This window comes from Macaca fascicularis, chromosome 9 (assembly GCF_037993035.2).
Source record: "Macaca fascicularis isolate 582-1 chromosome 9, T2T-MFA8v1.1".
Lineage (NCBI taxonomy): Eukaryota > Metazoa > Chordata > Mammalia > Primates > Cercopithecidae > Macaca > Macaca fascicularis.
Genome location: NC_088383.1, coordinates 77,023,216 through 77,044,463, shown reverse-complemented (window position 1 = coordinate 77,044,463; position 21,248 = coordinate 77,023,216). Strand labels below are relative to the sequence as shown.

General features: G+C 50.1%; 2 protein-coding genes across 4 annotated transcripts in view; one reads left to right on the top strand and one right to left on the bottom strand.

Moving 5' to 3' along the window:
* HK1 (hexokinase 1) overlaps window positions 1-10,959 on the top strand; it is an 88,981-nt gene extending 78,022 nt beyond the window's left edge. For both annotated transcript variants that reach the window (XM_045361105.2, XM_005565674.4), the window contains exons 15-18: window positions 1,201-1,384; window positions 3,708-3,863; window positions 7,672-7,905; window positions 10,069-10,959. In XM_045361105.2, the coding sequence (XP_045217040.1) occupies window positions 1,201-1,384; window positions 3,708-3,863; window positions 7,672-7,905; window positions 10,069-10,213 (719 nt within the window). In that variant the 3' untranslated portion in view covers window positions 10,214-10,959. The remainder of the gene's footprint in view (window positions 1-1,200; window positions 1,385-3,707; window positions 3,864-7,671; window positions 7,906-10,068) is intronic.
* Window positions 10,960-13,569: 2,610 nt separating this feature from the next.
* Window positions 13,570-21,248, bottom strand: part of TACR2 (tachykinin receptor 2) — a 29,490-nt gene continuing 21,811 nt past the window's right edge. For both annotated transcript variants that reach the window (XM_074001943.1, XM_005565668.5), the window contains exons 3-5: window positions 17,707-17,860; window positions 16,160-16,356; window positions 13,570-14,172 (exon numbers count right to left, since the gene is read on the bottom strand). In XM_074001943.1, the coding sequence (XP_073858044.1) occupies window positions 13,914-14,172; window positions 16,160-16,356; window positions 17,707-17,860 (610 nt within the window). In that variant the 3' untranslated portion in view covers window positions 13,570-13,913. The remainder of the gene's footprint in view (window positions 14,173-16,159; window positions 16,357-17,706; window positions 17,861-21,248) is intronic.

The window sequence follows — 21,248 nt, the reverse complement described above, 5'->3', positions numbered from 1 at the left end:
TGGGTGGATGGTGCTCCTGGGTGCATCATTAGCATCATCCTGGGAGCTTGTTAGAGACGCAGGCTCTCAGGTCCCGGCCCAAGCCTCTTGAATCTGGATCTGCTTCTTAGGGTCCCCAGGTGATCCAGGTGCATATTAAAGTATGTGTGTGAAGCACTCTTCCTGGGTTAGTTGATTGGTTTTTAAATGTCCAGTCTATTCAGTGAGACAAGTTCAGTGACCACAAGCTTGGATATCATGGCAATTAAAATTGCTGTGAAAGTTGCAGGATGCTTGCCTTCAGTTTCTTAGCTCCTCTTGGGCTGGAACAGCAGTCTGTGGTCCTTCTATTTTAAGTGACTCTTCTCTAGGGAGTTCAGGAATGGAAGTCAGAGATTCCTGAGCCCCTGGCAAGCATATGCCAGGTTACATGTGTGCGGTGTGTGGGTCCACCCAGAGAAAGGTGTCTTTTTCATAGAAGAATCATCTGATCTTCAGAGGTCTGATACAAAAAGGATGAAAAACCATTGCTTTTGAAAGCCCCCCTTGAAATGCTGAAGACACTGTCCTGCCCTGAACTGTGGGCTTCATCCCAAGATATGTAGGAAAGCTTATTGAGCAGGCATAGTCCATGACCAACCATCCTTGTCAAGAAAAGATAAGTGGGCCTGGGCATGGTGCCTCACGCCTGTAATCACTTTGTGAGGCTGAGGCGAGAGGGTAGCTTGAGCCCTGGAATTTGAGATGAACCTAGGCAACATGGCAAAATCCTATCTCTGCTAAAAATTTAAAAAAGCCAGGCATGGTGGTGGTGCCTGTAGTTCCAGCCACTTGGAAGACTGAGGTGGGAAAATCACTTGAGCCCTGGACTTGGAGGTTGCAGTGAGCCAAGATTGCGCCACTGCACTCCAGCCTGGGTGACAGAGCCAGACACTGTCTTGAAGAAAAGAAAAAGAAAATAAGTGAATATCCATAGTATAATAGAAGATAACCCCCTAATATTTTATACACATACATATAGGCATGTATGTATTGTATAGGCATGTATGTATTGTAGAGGCATGTATGCATATTGTTGTGTGTCTATGTATATATTTTTTCTTCTGGTCTGAATGTTGCCTAAATCTCTACCATTAACGCTCCATCTCTTTGCTATAAAGCACTTGCAAGACCCCCCAAATGCAAGGCCACCACTCCTCACTGCCCCTTTGTGTGTTCCAGGGACTGGCAGCAATGCCTGCTACATGGAGGAGATGAAGAATGTGGAGATGGTGGAGGGAGACCAGGGGCTGATGTGCATCAACATGGAGTGGGGGGCCTTTGGGGACAATGGGCGTCTGGATGATATCAGGACACAGTACGACAGACTGGTGGATGAATATTCCCTAAATGCCGGGAAACAAAGGTAACCCCACCTGGCGGAGAGGGCACCCACAGTTGGGATGGGGGCAGCACTTGGCTGCATTCTGCCACTTGCAGTGGAGGAGAGGTGTGAACAGAGGCTTCAAGACTGGACCCCCTGGCTCACTCCTGACCTTGGCCTTTTGGACAGCAGAGAACCAGGGAGGACAGACCCCCAACATGGTACAAGATGGCCCGGGGTTGATGCCTGTCTAGGGGCCACCTGTGACTGTTTTTTAGCCTGGAGGATTCTGGCCTTCCGATCCTCTTGCTGTGTTCCTTCCCCATCAGAATAACAAGGGCGTGGGGTGAGGGTGGCTGGGTGGCAGGTTGGGGTGAAGCAGAGGCCCTGTGGCAATTGTACTTCCCTCTGCGAGCCTCCTGCACCACCTAGTGGCCGTGTGGAGCTCTGCAGCTCAGGTCTCAGGGACCATGTCCAAAATGGCAGTGTCTGCCATACTCTGAAATGAGACAAGTGACCCTTTGTCCCAAGCCCCCAGGAATCAGGCCATCCTCTGCCACGGCCAGGATGAGTTGGTCCAAGTTGTCTCCCAGGAGCAGAAAGAAGGGCTGGAGTAGCACCCAACACGAGTCATTCCCTAGCCCCCTCAAGGTTTTTGCTGTTTCTGAATACCACCTATGCTGTTATTTACTTAGTGTTTTTCTTTAAATCAGCTTATACTCCTTTTTTTTTTTCTTTTTTTGAGACGGAGTTTCGCTCTTATTGCCCAGGCTGGAGTGCAGTGGCGTGATCTCGGCTCACCACAACCTCCATCTCCCGGGTTCAAGTGATTCTCCTGCCTCAGCTTCCCCCAGTAGCTGGGATTACAGGCATGCGCCATCACACCCGGCTAATTTTATATTTTTAGTAGAGATGGGGTTTCTCCATGTTGGTCAGGCTGGTCTTGAACTCCCAACCTCAGGTGATCTGCCTGTCTAGGCTTCCCAGAGTGCTGGGATTACAGGCATGAGCCACCGCACCCGGCACTTATAGTCTTTACTGACATTTAATGAAGGAGGAAAAAGAGGGAGAAACAGTATTACCATAAACAGATGGTAACTATAAAATGAATATAGTGAAGAACTGTGTTATTCAAGTCCAGCTAGATGCTGTCGCCTACCAAAGGCCCTGAGCTAAAACCCCCTTTGGCCCGGGTGCAGTGGATCATCAAAGTAATCCTAGCACTTTGGGAGGCCAAGGCGGGCGGATTGCTTGAGCTCAGGAGGTTGAGACCACCCTGGGCAGCATAGCGAGACCCCATCTCTACTAAAAATTAGTAACAATAATAACAACAATAATAGTAAGACCCTCTTGGTTAAAAAGGGGGGAATCAGCAAGTGTTGGAAGGGGTTAAAGACATGTCAGCACCAAACTGGGGTGGTCTTTGTGGTGGAATGAGAAGGACTGGATGGGACTTGGTAGTGGTGTCCACCCCTCTGTGATTCCATTGTGTTTCATGTTCTTCCATGTACCACATGAAATAGGAGGAATCCTGGAGTATCCGAATTCCAGGGGACTCTTCTCAGCTTTGGGACACTGGGCTTGGGCATATGCCATGGAAATTAATCAATCCTTTGTTATTCCTTGAGACCCTTGAGCATGGAGAGGGCAGGAAATTCAAAGTTCCAAGAACAGGTTGACCTCCAGTATGTTGTGGCCACTGAATTCTCCCTTCTGTGTGGCTTTGTCACTCTGCTGTGGGCTTGACCAGTACTCTGGGTATTTGCAAAACCTTTAGAAAAATCTAGGAACTTTCCTCTTTTTTTTGTCTTCTTGTTCCTTTAAGACTTAGCCCAGTCATTTGCTTATTCTGCAGATATTTTTTGGGCACTTCACTGAGGGCCCAGTGCTATGCTATGCTGTGCTGTGCCCTGGGGACTCAGAGCTGAAAAAGGCACACATGCCCTGTCCTCTTGGGGCTGTCACTGCAGCAGTGGTGGTGGGAGGCAGTGAGCTCATGTGTGTTATGAAGGAGGAGAATGGTGAGGTGTGTGGGAACCTGAAACAGGCAGGTAGAACCCAGGATGGAGGAGGAGGACAGGCTCTCAGGGAAGTGCCCTTGGGGCCGAGAGCTAGAAGGTAGCTGAGGAGGGAGACCAGTCTAGCGGGTAGACATGAATGCTGGTGGTGGTGTTTCTGATGTGAGAGAGTGGAGGACTCCCTGGTCCTCCCAATGCTGCCTCTGCAGCAGAGCACAGGGATGGGCACTGGCTGTTGGTGATGCACTTGAGGGGCAGTAAGAGACGCGGAGTGACCTTGAGACCAAGGGCTGACAGTCCTCCTGGCCACTTCCCATAGACACCCCAGGCCCCTCCTCCTGTCTCAGGTATGAGAAGATGATCAGTGGTATGTACCTGGGTGAAATCGTCCGCAACATCTTAATTGACTTCACCAAGAAGGGATTCCTCTTCCGAGGGCAGATCTCAGAGCCGCTGAAGACCCGGGGCATCTTTGAGACCAAGTTTCTCTCTCAGATCGAAAGGTGAGTGGGCAGTGCCTTCCCTGCCAGCACCCACCCTTCAGAGGTCTCCTGGCCAGTGGATTGTGATGGGGGTGGTAGGGACCCTAGGGGACATTGGCCATTTTTGAGGATGTTTTTTCTCCTCTGGAATAGCAGACCCTGGGCATTTGCATAGTGAAATCTTACAATTTTATTATAAATTAATTTCCTTGGCCTGGCGCGGTGGCTCACGCCTGTAATCCCAGCACTTTGGGAGGCTGAGGCGGGTGAATCGCGAGGTCAGGAGATTGAGACCATCCCGGCTAACATGATGAAACCCTGTCTCCACTAAAAATACAAAAAATTAGCCGGGTGTGGTGGCATATCCCTGTAATCCCAGCTACTTGGGAGGCTGAGGCAGGAGACTCGCTTGAACCCAGGAGGTGGAGGTTGCAGTGAACTGAGATCGCGCCACTGCACTCCAGCCTGGCCTGGCAACAGAAGGAGACTCTATCTCAATAAATAAATAAATTACTTACTTTCCTTTTATCCATCCTTTATGTTGGGGCATTATATTGATTTATTTGAAATTATGTGTGTAAGAAGGTTATATGGATTCCATTTCAGATGGTAAAGGTGCACTACACATACTTGAATTGGGGGTGCATAGGGCCCACCCTGGATTTATCTGAAAGGCAGCCTGGGGTTCAGTGCCAGGCCACCTAGGAGCTGATGCCCCTCGGCAAGTTGTTCTACCTTCTTTCTACTTTTCTCCTGTCCAGGGAACGTTTCTTCCTTGCCTTTGCTGTCTTCCAAGGCACACTGTGTGAGAAGGAGGAAAAATGGTCAGAAAAAACAAAAGCAGTTGTGCAAATATTGTGTTCTTTTTAGAATGGTCATAATAACCTAATGTAGGCTCTGTGTAGGCTGGGCATGGTGGCTCAAGCTTGTAATCCCAGCCCTTTAGGAGGCTGAGGCGGGTGAATCACTTGAGCTCAGGTGTTCGAGACCAGCCCGGGTAACATGGCAAGACCCTGTTTCTACAAAAAGCACAAAAACTAGCTGGGTGTGGTGGCACATTCCTGTCGTCCCAGCTATTTGGGAGGCTGAGGTGGGAGGACGGCTTGAGCCCAGGAGGTGGAGATTGCAGTTAGCTGAGGTTGCACCACTGCACTCCAGCCTGGGCAACAGAGACAGACCCTGTCTCAACAACAACAACAACAAAAAAAAAAAAAAAAGAAAAAAGAAAAAAGAAAGAAAGAAAGAAAAGAAAGATATTAAACCTTAAACAAAAAAAACCTAACAAGCCTATACATTGCTCTTACCCAGGCAAAATGGTTTTTAAGTATACAGTTCAGTGGCATTAAGTACATTCACATAGTCGCACAGCTATCACCACCATCCATTTCCGGAACACTTTTATCTCCTCAGCTGAAGCTCTGTACTCAGCAAACACTAACTCCCCATTCCTCCCTTCCCCCACCCCAGCAACCACCATTCTACTCTCTGTCTTTTTGGATTTGACAACTCTGGATACTTCATATAAATAGAATCATATAGCATTTGTCCTTTGTGACTGGCTTAATTCACTTAGCATAATGTCTTAAGGTTCATCTGTATTGTGGCATGTATTAGAATTTCCTTATTTTTTAATTTTTTTTTTTTTTGAGACGGAGTTTCGCTCTTGTTGCCCAGGCTGGAGTGCAATGGCGCAACCTCAGCTCACCATAACCTCCGCCTCCCAGGTTCAAGTGATTCTCCTGCCTCAGCCTCCTGAGTAGCTGGGATTACAGGGGCGTACCACCATGCACATCCGGCACGCCCCACTAGAAATAATTTTGTATTTTTAGTAGAGATGGGGTTTCCTCATGTTGGTCAAGCTGGTCCCAAACTCCCGACCTCAGGTGATCTGTCCGCCTTGGCCTCCCAAAGTGCTGGGATTACAGGCATGAACCACAGCACTCGGCCATCATTTCCTTATTTTTAAGGCTGAGTGATATTCCGTCACACACACACTGCATTTTGTTTATTTATTCATCCATCCATGGACACTTGGCTTGCTTCCACCTTTCGGATATTGTGACAAATGTTACTATGAACATGGGTGACCAGTATCTCCTTTAGTCCCTGATTTCAGTTTTTGTGTGTGTGTGTGCACCCTAAGTGGAACTGCGGGATCATACGGTAATTCCCCATTGAATTGTTTGAGGAACCACCATGTTGTTTTCCACAGTGGCCGTAACATTTTACATTCCCACCGGCAGCCCGTGAAAGTTCTAGTTTCTCCACATCCTCGCCAACACTTGTAATTTTCTGGGTTTTTTGAGAATAGCCACCCTAAGGGGTGTGAAGTGGTGTGGAAAGTCTTTTCAAGCATAATAGCAAAGAAAGAAATCATAAAGAAAAATAGCCAAATATAGCTACATAGCATCTATAAGTAAAAAAAAAAAAAAAAAAAAAAAAAAGTAATCAAACTTAAAAGGCAACAGTAAACTGAGGAAGACATTTGTACTGTGTATGACAAGACGCCTAGCAGGGCATGGTGGGCTTTGGCAGGTCTGGTCTACACCTACTCTTCTCCACCGGCTGTGTGCTTTGCGATACTCAATTTCTCCCAGCCTCAGTTGCCTTATCTTTAAAATGGGAATAATCATACATGCATTGGTTGGTTGAGGAGTAAGTAAGGTAATGTATGTAAAATATATGTTACATGATAAGTCCTCCAGGAAACCTGACTGGTCTTCAGTGTACCATCCCAGTCATCATCATCTCTTTCAATTTAATATAAACAAGACAAACATACCAGGAGAAAAGTCTTGAGACATAAGAAGTAGTTTATATGGCCAAAAAACAAACGGGGAAAAAAAAAAGTCATCCTCACTAATAGAGAAGAACATAAATTAAACTATAGTCTTGTGATTATGATGCCACCTTATAAAACTGTCTAAAGTTGTAAAAAATGGTATTTTCCAGTGAGAATAAGTGTGGCCAAATACTCTGCTGAAGAGAGAGTAAATGGATAAAATTTTCTGTAAGGCATCTGGCAATGTGTAGCAAAAGAAATTTAAGATTTATAAACAAACTTTATCAAATTTGTGAGACTGAGCTGCCCAGGCTGGAGTGCAGTGGCACAATCTCAGGTCACTGCAACCTCCGCCTCCTGGGTTCAAGCAATTCTTCTGCCTCAGCCTCCTGAGTAGCTGGGACTACAGGCACACGCCACCATGCCTGGCTAATTTTTTATATTTTAGTAGAGACAGGGTTTCACTGTATTGCCCAGGCTGGTCTCGAACTCCTGAGTTTAGGCAATCTGCCTGCCTCGGCCTCCCAAAGTGCTGGGATTACAGGCGTGAGCCACCGCTCCCAGCCTAAAATGTTTCTTTATAATAGCAGAAAATTGCAATTAACTTGAATTTCTCCGAATGGGCTAAAGAAATCATGGTGCATCCCTAGAAGGAATATTGTGGCAGCTGTTTCCAATCCTGTTCTCAGATAAGGCTGTGGGAAATTGCTTAAGGCATGAAACAGGAAAGAGAAAGAAAATCACGTATCAAGGATAATCCCATTTCGCATATCATGAGAAAGCATACCAGCTAGGAAAAATAAACTGGAAGGAAATATATTAGAATGTTAATAGCATTTTCCTAGATGTTGAGACAGTGGTTTAAATTTTCCAATTTTTATTTTGCTAGATTTGCCAAATTCTCCACAATTTAACATGTAACACTTGCCCTTGACTCTGTTTGTGGATGAGTACAGTGACTGGGGGGGGGCCATCCTTCGGAGGCGGTCCCCAGGCTGCTCTTGTGGGTCCCACTTCATCCAGCCCTCTGGCTTTTGTCCCCTACAGTGACCGATTAGCACTGCTCCAGGTCCGGGCCATCCTCCAGCAGCTGGGTCTGAATAGCACCTGCGATGACAGTATCCTCGTCAAGACCGTGTGTGGGGTGGTGTCCAGGAGGGCCGCGCAGCTGTGTGGCGCAGGCATGGCTGCGGTGGTGGATAAGATCCGAGAGAACAGAGGACTGGACCGTCTGAACGTGACTGTGGGAGTGGACGGGACGCTCTACAAGCTTCATCCGCAGTGAGTGGGCCTTCCAGTTGGGATGTGCAGAGCTTGCTGGGATCCCTTTGGATTAGGGGGTATCGGTGTGGTTCACGCTGGGGAAATTCCCTGCTGGAGCCCAGCCAGCCTAAAGGCTGTGCGTTCAGGAACTGGAGATTATCTGGGACAAGGTAATGAACAGTTTGTAGGGTTTGACTGGGATCCTTAGGGGGAGATATAGAGAAGTGGCTTCACTTGGCCAGCTCACACCAGTGGCATGATGTGACCCTCACTCCACTCCTCCTAGGCCCTGTTAGGTGGGGGCTGGGCAGTGGGAGAGGAGGTGAGGGTGGGCATGGGCTCACTCATAAGCCTGGTGAGCTGTAGCCAGGCCAGAGGCTACGTTGGGTAAGTGCGGAGAGGATATTAAGAAAGGGGAGGAGCCGGGTGCAGTGGTTCACACCTGTAATCCAGCACTTTGGGAGGCCTAGGTGGAGGACTGCTTGAGTTCAGGAGTTTGAGACCAGCCTAGGCCACATAGTGAGACCTTCTCTGTACAAAAAAACTTTGAAAATTAACCGAGGATGGTGGTGAATGCCTGTAGTCCCAGCTACTCGGGAGGCAGAGGCAGGAGGATTGCTTGAGCCTGGGAGGTGGAGATTGCAGTGAGCCCAGATCACGCCACTGTACTCCAGCCTGGGCAACAGAGTAAGACCCTATCTCAAAAAATAAAATGGGAAAGGAGGAGAGCCACTCTCTTGTTCATCTGCTGAATCAGTTTGCTAAGACTTGAAAGGGCGGGAGTGGTTTGGGCCCTAGGCTTCATGGCAGGGAGGGGTAGGGAGTGGCCTCTCTCTTGTCAGGCGTCTGATCCCCCATGCCAGAGAAGGACATGTGATTGCCCTTGCTGTGTGATTGTGATCCACCACATGTCTCAAAGCTTGGCTTTTATGAATAGGGTGACCATATTCTTTATTGTCTACACTAAGGTACTCTTGCCAGTCAGGAGTGCTAATAATTATTACTCTGGGACTGTAAGCAAACTAGGACCATCCCAGATAAATGAGACCACAGTGTCACCCTACTTATAAACAACTTCACCCGACTCAGTGTAGACGTTACCTGCTTACCTCATGGCCGTGGCTTGGGGTGGAACCATCTGTCTTGCTCCATCCTCACCTCTGTCTCTCCTGCTTAATAGCTCTCCTTGCCATCAGCTGAGGCAGCACACAGGAGTGGTTTAGGGCTAGGCTTTGGAGCCACATACTCTTGGATTTAACCCTGGCACTGTCACTTAGAATCTGTGTGCAATTCTTAATCCCTGCAAAATCTCATCTTCCTCATGGGGTGGCAGCCGCTGGCAGGACTAGAAATTAGATCTATAAAGTATGGGGCACCTGGTAGGTCCTCAAACTCCTTGGCTCAAGCTATCCTCCCACCTTGGCCTCCCAAAGTGCTGGCATGAGCCACCACACTTGGCCCACCTAATAGGTCCCCAACCAAGGGCAGTGACTACTTTTGAGAGCCCCAAGCATCTTCAGCCTGACCCTGCCTTTCATTTTCAGCCCAAATTGCAAGTATGTAGATTCAGCCTTTGTTCAGATACTATCTTCACTGGAGGGCATTCCTGTCTTTGGGAGCCAGGCTGTTGATGGTTGGGGGCTGGGGGTCTCAGGGCTGCAGCTGGAGGTGGGTGATATTCATTCCTGCATAGCCTCCTGAACCGATCCAGTGCTTGGTCCGCTTGGGCCTGCCTTAATGATCCATATCGGCCCCTAACATCCTCCTTGGTTTTGAGGTCCCCTTGGAGCCTCAAGCTCCAATGTGGCTGTGTGTGTTATTCATGTCCTAGCCCTCATAAGCCATACAGAGCAGTTGTGTTTGGATTCGCAGTTGGGCCTCTCTGCCGAAAACTGTGACAATGGGATTGACCGTAGGCCCACTTGCCTCCCAGCCATTCTCAACTGGCCACAGCTGCTTCTAAGCAGCCTCCCTCCCAACTGCGTTCACGCTCCTTATTGTTGGGTTCAGAGTCTGTTTGACTTCCGATGCTTATGCCCCGATAAACCCATCACAAAGTCGAAGAATCCTAAGTTGAATCATCACCAGTCAGGGGGCTGTCTGTGCTTTGGTGTTTTCAGGTAGGCCCAGCATCTCTCATCTTCCTCCAACTACCTTCTCCTGTTTTCTCGTCCTTTTTAGCTTCTCCAGAATCATGCACCAGACGGTGAAGGAACTATCACCAAAATGTAACGTGTCCTTCCTTCTGTCTGAGGATGGCAGCGGCAAGGGAGCCGCCCTCATCACGGCCGTGGGCGTGCGGTTACGCACAGAGGCAAGCAGCTAAGAGCCGGGGATCCCCAGCCTGCTGCCTCTCCAGCACTTCTCTCTTCGAGCAGCGACCCCCTACCCTTCCAGCGAGTTGTGCTGGGAGACGCCGGCGCCGGGGCCCGCCGGCTTGGGGAGGAAAGCAAAATCCAACTAATGGTGTATATTGTAGGGTACAGAATAGAGCGTGTGCTGTTGATAATATCTCTCACCCGGATCCCTCCTCACCTGCCCTGCCACTCTGCATGGTTTGATTTCGACCTGGTCCCCCACGTGTGAAGTGTAGTGGCATCCATTTCTAACGTATGCATTCATCCAACAGAGTTATTTATTGACTGGAGATGGAAAGTCACACCACCTGATGGGCCTTCTGGGCCTCCAAAGCCCATCCTTGGGGTTCCCCCTCCCCGTGTGAAATGTATTATCACCAGCAGACACTGCCAGGCCTCCCCCCTGGGGGCACTGCCTGAAGGCGAGTGTGGGCATAGCATTAGCTGCTTCCTCCCCTCCTGGCACCTATATGGCCTGGCATCGCATCGTGGTGTGTCAATGCCACAAAATCGTGTGTCCGTGGAACCAGTCCTAGCCACGTGTGACAGTCTCGCATTCTGTTTGTCTCGTGGGGGGAGGTGGACAGTCCTGCGGAAATGTGTCTTGTCTCCATTTGGGTAAAAGGAACCAACCAACAAACAATGCCATCACTGGAATTTCCCACCGCTTTGTGAGCCATGTCATATGACCTAGTAAACTTTGTACCGATTCAAAGACCTGAGTGATGCTTAATGGCTGGGGACGGGGGGACAGGCGGAGGGGCGCGCGGTTTCTTGGGATGTGGCAAAGACCAAACATTGGGGGAGTTTTGTGGCCTTCTGGGTGGAGGAGGTTTTTTTTTTTTTGAGATGGAGTCTTGCTGTCACCCAGACTGGAGTGCAATGGCACAATCTCAGCTCACTGCAACCTCTGCCTCCCAAGTTCAAGCGATTCTCCTGCCTCAGCCTCCTGAGTAGTTGGGACCACAGGTGCTCATCCCTACATCCGGCTAATTTTTGTATTTTTAGTAGGGATGGGGTTTTCACCATGTTGGCCAGACTGGTCTCGAACTCCACACCTAAGTGATCGGTGCCTGCCTCGACCTCCTAAAGTGCTGGGATTACAGAACAAGGCCACTTGGCTTCCAGGCTGCTTGGGTTCAGTGAGAGGACCGCAACACTGGTCCCCTCTCTGCCGTCCCCACACGGATCCTGCCCTTCATCTTCCTCTCTGCCAACCCCGAGACAAAGGATGAAATGTGCCCTGCCCCACCCCCTCCGCCCCCTCCACCCAAACACAGATGAAATCTTCAAGCAGCCCAGGGTGACTGCACTCTCCCACTCCTGGATCTTTTTTCTTTATTTTTATTTTCTGTAGACAGGGTCTCACTGTGTTGCCAGGGCTGGTCTGCAACTCCTGAGCTCAAGCAATCTGCCCGCCTCAGCCTCCCACAGTGCGAGGATTATAGGCATGAGCCATCACTCCCGGCCCATCCCTCCTGGATCTTAGACTGACCCCATCCCTAGGAAACTAACCCTTGTCTGACCCTTTTACTCGCCCTATCCACCCCCACCTCAAGAGATTCCCGGTCCATCCCCAGGCTGCCATTTTGGATTCTCCCCTAGCCTTTGGTGGGTTCCATGTCACTCTGCACCCAAGCACCCTGTCATGTCCCAAGCCACAATTGCGGCTCTAAGTGGCTTTCCACAGGACTGATTGCCAAACCACCTGGTTTGGTGAGATCAGATTCCCTTTATTAGGGGCATGGTGCTGGTGTCTGTGGAGCAGGGATTTTTTGGAGAACACAGGTAGCATTACACCTTCCAGTGTGCGTTGACAATGTTACATGGTTCTTCTGCAGGGGAACCAGGGCGTGGAGGCTGAGTTGGCAAGCAGGAGGAGGTGTGCCCTTGGGATGGGCTGGGCCAGACCTGGAGCTTTCTGGGAGTTAAGACAGTTGCTGCTTTCTGCCCTCCAGCTTCTTGCTGCAGAAGTGGGAGTGGGTGGGAGCTGTGCTGCTGCTTTGTAGGTGGCTTTTGTATAAAATAGTTAAGAGTCATGGCTAACAGCCAGGTGTGGTGGTTCACATCTGTAATCCCACCACTTCAGGAGACAGGCAGGAGGAATGATTGAGCCCAGGAGTTCAAGACCAGCCTGGGCAACATAGCAAGACCCCATATCTACAAAAAAACTTAAAAATTAGCTGGGTGTGGTGGTGTGTACCTGTGGTCCCAGCTACATGGGAGACTGAGGCGGGAGGATCCCCTGAGCCCAGGAGGTTGAGGCTGCAGTGAGCCGTGATGGTGCCACTGCACTCCTGCCTGGGTCTCACAGACAGAGACCCTGTCTCAAAAAAAAAAAAAAAAAAAGTCCTGGCTACCATGTATTGGGCACTTAATCTGGCCTGGCCTGCTAGCTTATAGGCATGACTCCCATCGTTTCTCACAGCATCCCTGTGAAGTAGTGACGATACTGGGCAGAGGTCACAGTGACTTGCCTGAGGGGAGACAGCTGGCTTTTTTGACTCTTAATCACCATCTACCTGGGCTGTATCTTACATCTTAAATACTGAGACAGAGAAGCCCTCCGCTGACTCAGTCACTGGGCTTCGTGAAATAAGAAGTTTCCTCCTTTGTATCCGCATCCTGATGGCGAGTCAGTGTCATGGTTGCATTGCCCACGGATATGTTTTGTTTAGCTTATGCAAAGTTTACAAAAATGTGGGTCAAATTCAACAAATCTGGAAGACTCACATACAAATGTGGATTTATAGCTTCTCTCGAAAGATTTAGGAATATCTAGCAACAGTGGGCTCCCATTACCATGTGGCAACGCTTGTCCAGAGCTGAGTAGTTCCTGTCCCCTTTGAATGCCTATCCTCTCCAGGTTGCCATGGCCCCCACCACTCCCTAATAGCTCAAACTGAGGCTGGAAGTCAGTTGCCTTTTATCATCACATTTCAGCTTTTCTTTTATACATATTCTTGTGTGCCCCAGGAAGGCATTTGAGCTTGCATCTCTTAGATTAGATAAATATCAGCTCACACTGCCTTTTCTGACCCTTACTGGATTCCCTGAAGTGCTCTCTGAGATGGGTGGCTGAGTCCTCTTAGAGTCAGCATCCTTTCTGGAGTTCTAGCCCCATGTTGTCTTTGCCTTGGTGTACTGAAAGATGGGCATGAGCTGAACTTTCAGATCGGTCTTCTCGATTGGCTACTTCTCAAAGGGTGCTACACCTTGTTCCGCAGCCAGACAAGGCTTCAGGGTTCAGCAGGCACCTGTTTTAGTCCATTTGTGTTGCTTTCATGGAATACCCGAGACTAGATGGAATACCCGAGACTAGGTAATTTATAAAGAAAAGAGGTTTATTTGACTCATGATTCTGGTGGCTGGAATATCCAAGATTGGGCAGCTGCATCTGGTGAAGGCCTGAGGCTGCTTCTAGTCATGGTGGAAAGTAGAAGGGAATTGGTTTTGTGCAAAGAGATCACATGGTGAGAGAGGAAGCAAGACAGGGAAACTGAGGACACCAGACTCTTTCTAACAACTTGTTATCTTGGGAACTAGTCCATTCCCACAAGAGTGAGGATTAACTCCAGCTGGAGGGCATTAATCTATTCATAAGAGATCCATCCCCAAGACCCAAACACCTCCCACTAGCCCCTACCTCCCAACACTGCCACATTGGGATCAAATTTCAACATAAGTTTTGGTGGGGACAAGCAAACCATACCCAAACCATAGCCCTGATCCATCCTGGGGACGCCCCGCCTCCCCACAGGTAGCCTCGGCGGGGGCTGCATCCCCAGCCATGAACAAAGTCTCCTTAGTGTGACACCTTTTGACTCTCGTGGAGAGGGAGGGCGTGGGAGTCAGCTCGAGCTTATCTTCCTCGGTGGGTGTGAGCCACGGGCAGCAGCGGAAGGCAAGCCGGAATCCAGAGCGAAACCTGGGGGAGCAAGGGGCACCTTGAGCCAGGGAGGTAGGGGCACAGGAGCTGTGATGTGACTGCCCCACCCCTAGGAAACTGAGTTCCTTCCAGGGGAAAGTCACTGTCTCTCTCCAAGAGCCTCCCACAGCTCAGGGGCTCTTGAGAGATGCCTTCGTGGGTGAGTTTGATTTTTGGAAACTGCCAGAGTGTTCTGGAGTGGGGTCTAGTGAATGAAGTGGGTGACTAAGCTGATTTAGGTCATCTGTTATTGCAAACAAACAAAAAAACACCCCAGCATAATTACTAAAAAACCCCACACAAAACCAGCAGATATTCTTGTTTGACTTGTTAACTGGCTTCTAAGGGAGGAGTCAGAACTCCTCCTGCTAAAACACAATGGAAGCTTTGGCAACTTGGGAGAACAAGGATGCTTTTCCCAAGGGGACTGCATTGAAAAACCCACACTTGGAGCCACCAAGTTCTGGTGCATTTGCCTGAAAACAAATAGCTCTCCCCATGGCAGCACTGAATGGGAGTTTAGAGCAAGCACACACAGTGAGTGGAAGAAATCAGACAGCAGAAATGGAACGCCGGCCGCTCAGAGAGGGGAATGATCCAGAAGCGATGTCAGGATCTTGTAGAGCCTGGGGTGTTGTTCAGACGCCCAGGGACTGTATCTCCCTTGGGTAGCAGGAGAGTGATGAACCCACAGAGACAGTGGGCTGGTGGCCCCTCCCTGATGTCGAGTCCCTGTCTCCAGGTTTTCAATCCCACAAGTCTTTAAAAGAGAAATGCGTGATGTGGGGATAAGATGACAGGCCTTGGAGACATATGGAGTCCTGGCTTTACTGTTTGTTGTATGAGTTTGGGAGCATCTTCCTTTCTGAAGCTCATTTCCTCATCTGTAGAGTGGGGATGACACCTGCTTCTCTCCTATTATCTACTTCCCTCTCAGAAGATAGAGGAGAACCCTTCAGTAAGCATGCAAAAAATCATAGCTCCTTACTTCCTTTTGGCTTTCCCCAGGCGGGTGAAATGTCTGAGCAACAAAGATCCTAATGGCATTACGAGTAGCCTGGCTACCTGGCCAGGGAGGTGACAAAAAACACGAACAAAGAGGTCTGAGGCCAACTTCGCCCACATCATTATCTCACTGAGGTGAGACTGTGTCCACCTCTCACTGCCCCTTACTTATCCCACCTTCAGGGTTTTCTGCAGCTGAAAGGCCTGCTCTGCAGGACTCCTGGGGCTGAGTTCCTGCCTGGCTCCTCACCCCCCACCTCTCCAGGTGCCCCAGAGCTAGTGCAGGCCCCTCTCTAGGACTCATTTCCTCAGAATCACAAGGGCTAGGGAAACCGGATGATGCCAGGAGAGTGAGATTCTGGGGCTCTCCTTCCTGGCTGTCTCTGCCAAGGTCACTTCTCAGCTGCCCTGAAAGCCCCTGGAGGACAAGGCATGCACTGTGACCTTTCCAGGGAGCAGCCTGTCCCACCCCTGTGCTGGCCCCAGCCCCCATCCCTGCTTCCACTGCCAGATGGGTGCCGCTCACTTGGCTCCAGGAAAGCCCTCAGTAGGAAGCTCATGAAAATACTAGAACAGAAGTCAGTCCCTCCCTCCCGCTACTTGGCTCTTCTTTCCGCCGTCTGTCTGTCCCGCCCCCTCTCTCTGATGCTCCCCTTCCCTCCATCTCTCTGGTCCTCCCTTCTCTCTTCTTCTTACCCCAGACACAGAACCCAGAAGAGCCAGCAGTAACAGACGGTTAGAGCTACAGCCTGGGAGACAGGGTGAGGCTTTGGGGAGGATGGGGGCTCAAGCTAGGCCCAGGCCAGAGGGAGGATTATGCTGGGGCCTGAGTGTGAGGACGGCTTTCTCGTGTAGGCTGGGGGAACAGGGCCACAGGCTCCAGCAGGAAGGAGGGTGGATGCCTGAGCTGTGCAGGGGAGCCCAGCTGGGGCCAGGCAGTGGAGCTCTGAGGGCAGAGGGTGGGATTGGAGTGGGGGCTCACCTGTGGTTGAGGCAGCAGTAGATGATGGGATTGTACATGGTAGAGCTCATGGCCAACCAGAAGAGTGCCAGGTAGACCTGCTGGATGAACTTGTGGCAGTAGATGTCCTCTTGGAAGCTGCCCAGGATGAAGTAGAGGTGGTAGGGCAGCCAGCAGATGGCAAACGTCACCACCACCAGCACCATGGTCTTCACAAACTGGTCCAGGAGAGGCTCAAGTTACTTCTCAGTGCCCAAGTCCCAGCCCCAGCCCTCCAAGGGCAGACGTAAAGCACCCCTTCAGCCTGCCTGGGAATCGCTCCACACTCAGACCCCATTAGCTCTATTACTCAAGCCCCTGAGCACGTGTCGCCCAGACCTTCCTGAGCCCCCAACCTCAGGGACCTTTGCTCAGGCCGGTCCCTCTGCTCACACTGCTATCCTTCCTTTGAAGTCCTCACTCCTTGAAGCCCAGCTCAATGGCCACTTCCTACAAGAGGTGTCTGGGACCCCTTGATTCGCTGCAGCTCCCCCTCCCTGGAGAGTGGCTGAGCTCTCTCTCCTAACCCCATCCCTAGGGGAGCCCTCGTGTCAGCTATGCGTTCCCAGGTCGCCCCCTCTCTGGGATCTGTATGGGCACAGCCCTTCTCTCTGTGGGCTGTGAGGTTCCAACTAGGGACCCCTGCCTCTGCCCACGGGTCAGCTTCCGGACCTCCCCCTCCTCAGAGCCTGGCCCCTGCAGGCACACTCCTGCACCGCTCGGCAGCCCGCATGCCAATTACAAAAGGTCTGGGGGTTCCTGGGCACCCTGATCCTCACGTAGGATCTGGGCTGAGACCCTGAGGGTGGAGCAGATGGAGGCCAGTGCTCCATGAGGGGCACCAGATGGCGCCCATGTGCAGCTACCTCCCCAAACCACCTGTGAAAGATGCCTACTATTGGGTGAGAAGCCGTGGCTTTGACCTGGCTACATGATGTGGTTAACCCATTACCTCCCCTGTTGCCTGGCAGGAAGGGGGCAAGGACAAGCTTGGACTGGAGGAGGGTGAAGGGGGTCTGGGACACAGAGGGCTACATCAGGACCTTCGGGGGGGCCTTGGATGGCAGAGAGTAGGGGGATACTGGCACTTTGGACAACAATCCGGTCTCCACGACTTCTGAGGTCCGCAGTTCCAGCCTTTGAGGGCTCTCCTGTGACAGTCTAGGCACCTTCTATAGTTCTGTGGGGCTTCTCAAATTCAACATTCTGATTATTCAGTCTAAGATTTTAATATTTTATCATTCTAAGATTCTTGGGGGTATCTGAATTCTATGGGGCTTTAGGAGTCCCTAACTCCCCTAACATTCTGGGAAGTTTCTTTAATTTTGTGTGTGGCCAAAGACCAAAGGGAAATCTGCCCGCCTGGGAGGAACGCGGTCAGGCTCTGGCCCCAGGCTTCGCGCAAAGGCAGCTTCCGCAAGCTTCTCCCGGGCGCCCTCTTGCGGACCGGCCTTGAGACCTCAAGGGCGGCTCCCCAGGGCGGGGCCAGGACCAGCCCCGCCCCCGCCAGGCCCCGCCCCCGCTCCCACCTTCTTCTTGGCCTGCAGGTGGCGCAAGTTGGCACCGTGGGTCTGCTGTCCGGGCACTGCGCGCCTCCAGAGCGTGAGGCCGATGACGCTGTAGGCGACGAACATCACCGCGAGCGGCAGGAAGTAGATGAGGGCGATCACCACGAGGTGGTACCTGCAGGGAGAGCCGGGGGCGGCCCGGGGACGACGCCGAAGTCGGCCAGTGCCTGGTCCTGGGACCCCGCGGGCACTGTGGAGCCGCCCCTCCGGACCCACCCTGAGCGCCTTCCAGGGACTTGGTTTGATTTAAACAAAAATAAAGGGGACACTGGGTAGCCTGTGTGCCAGGAGACGGCTTCCCCTGCAAAAGGGAAGTAGCCCTGCGTCCTTCCACGTGATAGACACGTGTCAAAAAAAGGAAAAATGAGCGAAACAAATTAAAAAGTAACTTGTTGACAATTTAAAATACCATTAAGCACAAAGGAGGCAGTAAAATTATCCCACTCCCACCACTATTAACATTAACCATTAATATCTGGCATATTTTTTCAAGAATCATATGTATGAATAGTAGTCACCCCTGATGGGAGTTTCACTTTCCCGGGTTTCAGTTACTCCTCTCAACTGCGGATCCGAAATAGGGATGGACAGTACCACGAGATATTTTGAGAGGGAGAGACCTCATTCACAGAAGTTTAATTACAGTATATTGTTATACTTGTTCTGTTTTATTAATAGTTATTGTTAATCTCTTACTGTGCCTAATTTATAAATTAAACTTTATCATAGATACGTTGAGAAAAAAAAAACATAGTATTCATATATATAGAGAGAATTCAGTACTATCTGAAGTTTCAAGCATCCTCTGGGGGTCTTGGAGTGTATCCTACAGTATAGCCATATATGTATATGTATGTGTATATGTATATGTATGTGTACGTGTATGTGTATATGTATGTGTGTGTGTATGTGTATATATATGTGTATGTGTATATATATATAATCTGTATCTGTCTGGATGGATAGAATGACTGGTGTTAATAAGACTCCATCTGTACCAACATCGCTGTGGGGGAATGGGACAGTGGAAAAGCGCCGTATATCACATGCTGCTGTGTCATCTGCTTACGGTCATCAGCATTTGGCTGGGAACCTGTTTGTGTCAGCAAATGCCTTTTCATACCATCTTTGAGGAACTGGTGCAGAGTACCACTGCATGGCTTCCTACTCTGTCCCCAGGGAGGACACTGGGTTGTGTTGAGGCTTTTCATTTCCTTTTGGAAACAGTGTAGGCCAGGCGTGGTGGCTCATGCCTGTAATCCCTAAACTTTGGGAGACCAGGATGGGAAGATTGCTTGAGACCAGGAATTTGAGACCAGCTTTGGCAAGATAGTGAGACCCTATCTCTATAAAAAATTTTAAAAAATTAGCCAGGCGTAGTGGGGCACATCTGTAATTCCAGCTACTCAGGAGGCTGAGGCAACAGGTTCACTTGAGCCCAGGAGATCGAGGCTGCAGTGAGCTATGATTGGACCACTGTACCCTAGCCTGGGCAATAGAGTGAGACCCTGTCGGAAAAAAAAAAAAGACAATGTCCCCAGTCCTTAGATCTCTGGTTTATGACGCTGCAACCTCTCTCTGATGAGCTGCAGGCTGGGGACTGACTCCCAGGCAGATCTGCAGTGGGAGCCTGTGGAGACAAAAGTGACTCCATCTTGGGTGCCCTCCCCCGTGTTGACTTCTGATGCACTCCAGTCTTGTGAATGCCTTCTGATTTCTACTTTATTTACTGTTCCTAGTGAAAGAACTTGTCAACCTTGATGTTACTCCACAAATCGTGAGCCATGATGCACATAGCGTTCTTGCCTGTTCTGGAGGGCTGCCTTTCGTTGTCTTGTTGGAGCACTAATACCCTTTCCCTATGGTATCTAAGCGTTGCGTCTGGGGAGTGAGAATGCAGAGCTCCACCTGTCTTGTGGCCATCCAAGATCCTGCTTCTGTCTGTAAATTCCCTCAATAAATCACCCAATACTAACAAACTGGATTTGTTCTGCCTCCTTCTTTGGGTCTCAGCTCCTTTGGCCTTCGGGGATCCCTTTCGTAGAACAGAGTCCTTGGAACATTCCACCAAAGGGGCCTGAGACCCTTGGTCCTGTCATATGACTTTTTCTTTCTTACTGGGAGGACTGAGGTGTTCCCAAACCTCCTGCATCTACCTGCCACGTGCTGGCCTTGCTGGGCCCCTTTCTAGAGGTGCTGCCACCCCAAGGGAAGGGGACCCATGGTGAAACCACCTTTGTAAAATTATAACGGAGGAAATTATGACAGTGAAAGAAATCAGACCTAACCGACTCTGTCTTGCTTCTAACCCTTAAGCTGTCCTTGTTCGTGCCTGGGCGTAGGCTGAACTATCTTTGGGAAGGAATTCAGTTCATAATTTTACTCTGAAACAAAATTGACAACAGCCCTTTCCCGAAAAGACCCCCTACTTGCCTGGGGTCCAATCTGCCTTTCCAGCACTAACAAATTAGCTACAAGAATAGAAATTAATTTAGGGGTCATGCAGCCTCCGGCTCCAAGAGTTTGAACCTCCCCAAATTCCTGGGAGTAACATCACTATAGTAAAACCTAAGATGAGTGCTTGAGATATTTTCCAGACCCTGCACTCGTGGATCAGCTGACACCACCCAGGCCAGCAATCTGACTCAACCAGTTCTGCCATCACACCCAGGAACAGAAGACAGCAAGAAAACCTCATTTCGACATCATATGATTCCATCTCCAACCCGACCAATCAGCATTCTCCATTTGCCAATCCCCTACCTGCCAAATTATCTTTAAAAACTCTGATTCCTGAATGCTAAGGGAGACTGATTTGATTTTGTTTTTGTTTTTGTTTGAGATGGAGTTTTGCTCTTGTTGCCCAGGTTGGAGTGCAGTGGCGGGGTCTGGGCTCACCACAACCTCCACCTCCCAGGTTCAAGTGATCCTCCTGCCTCAGCCTCCCAAGTAGCTGAGATTACAGATGCCTGCCACCACGCCCTGCTAATTTTTGTATTTTTAGTAGAGACAGGGTTTCTCCATGTTGGTCAGGCTAGTCTGGAACTCCTGACCACTGCCTTGGTCTCCCAAAGTGCTGGGATTACAGGCGTGAGCCACCGCACCTGGTCTAATTTGAGTAAATTAAACTCTGGTCTCCTGCACAGCCGGCTCTGCGTGATTACTCTTTCTCCACTGCAATTCCCCTGTCTTGATAAATCAGTTCTGTCTAGGCAGCAGGCAAGGTGAACCCATTGGGTGATTATAAAGGCTCCAGTCAATCTCTCTCCTAAAGTCTTGTGTTTAGAATTCTGCTTGGGTTCTTGTGCAAACATGCCAATTGCAAGAGGTTCAGGCACTCCTAGACTCCCTGATCCTCAAGTAGGCTTTGGGTTGAGAACCCCAGTGTGAAGCAGATAAGAGGGGAGGAAAGGCAATGAAGGCCAGGGCCCATCACCTTACAGAGTGAGGATCAACAGGGCCCCCTGTCTCGGTGTCCAGATAGGGAAACTGAGGCCCAGAGA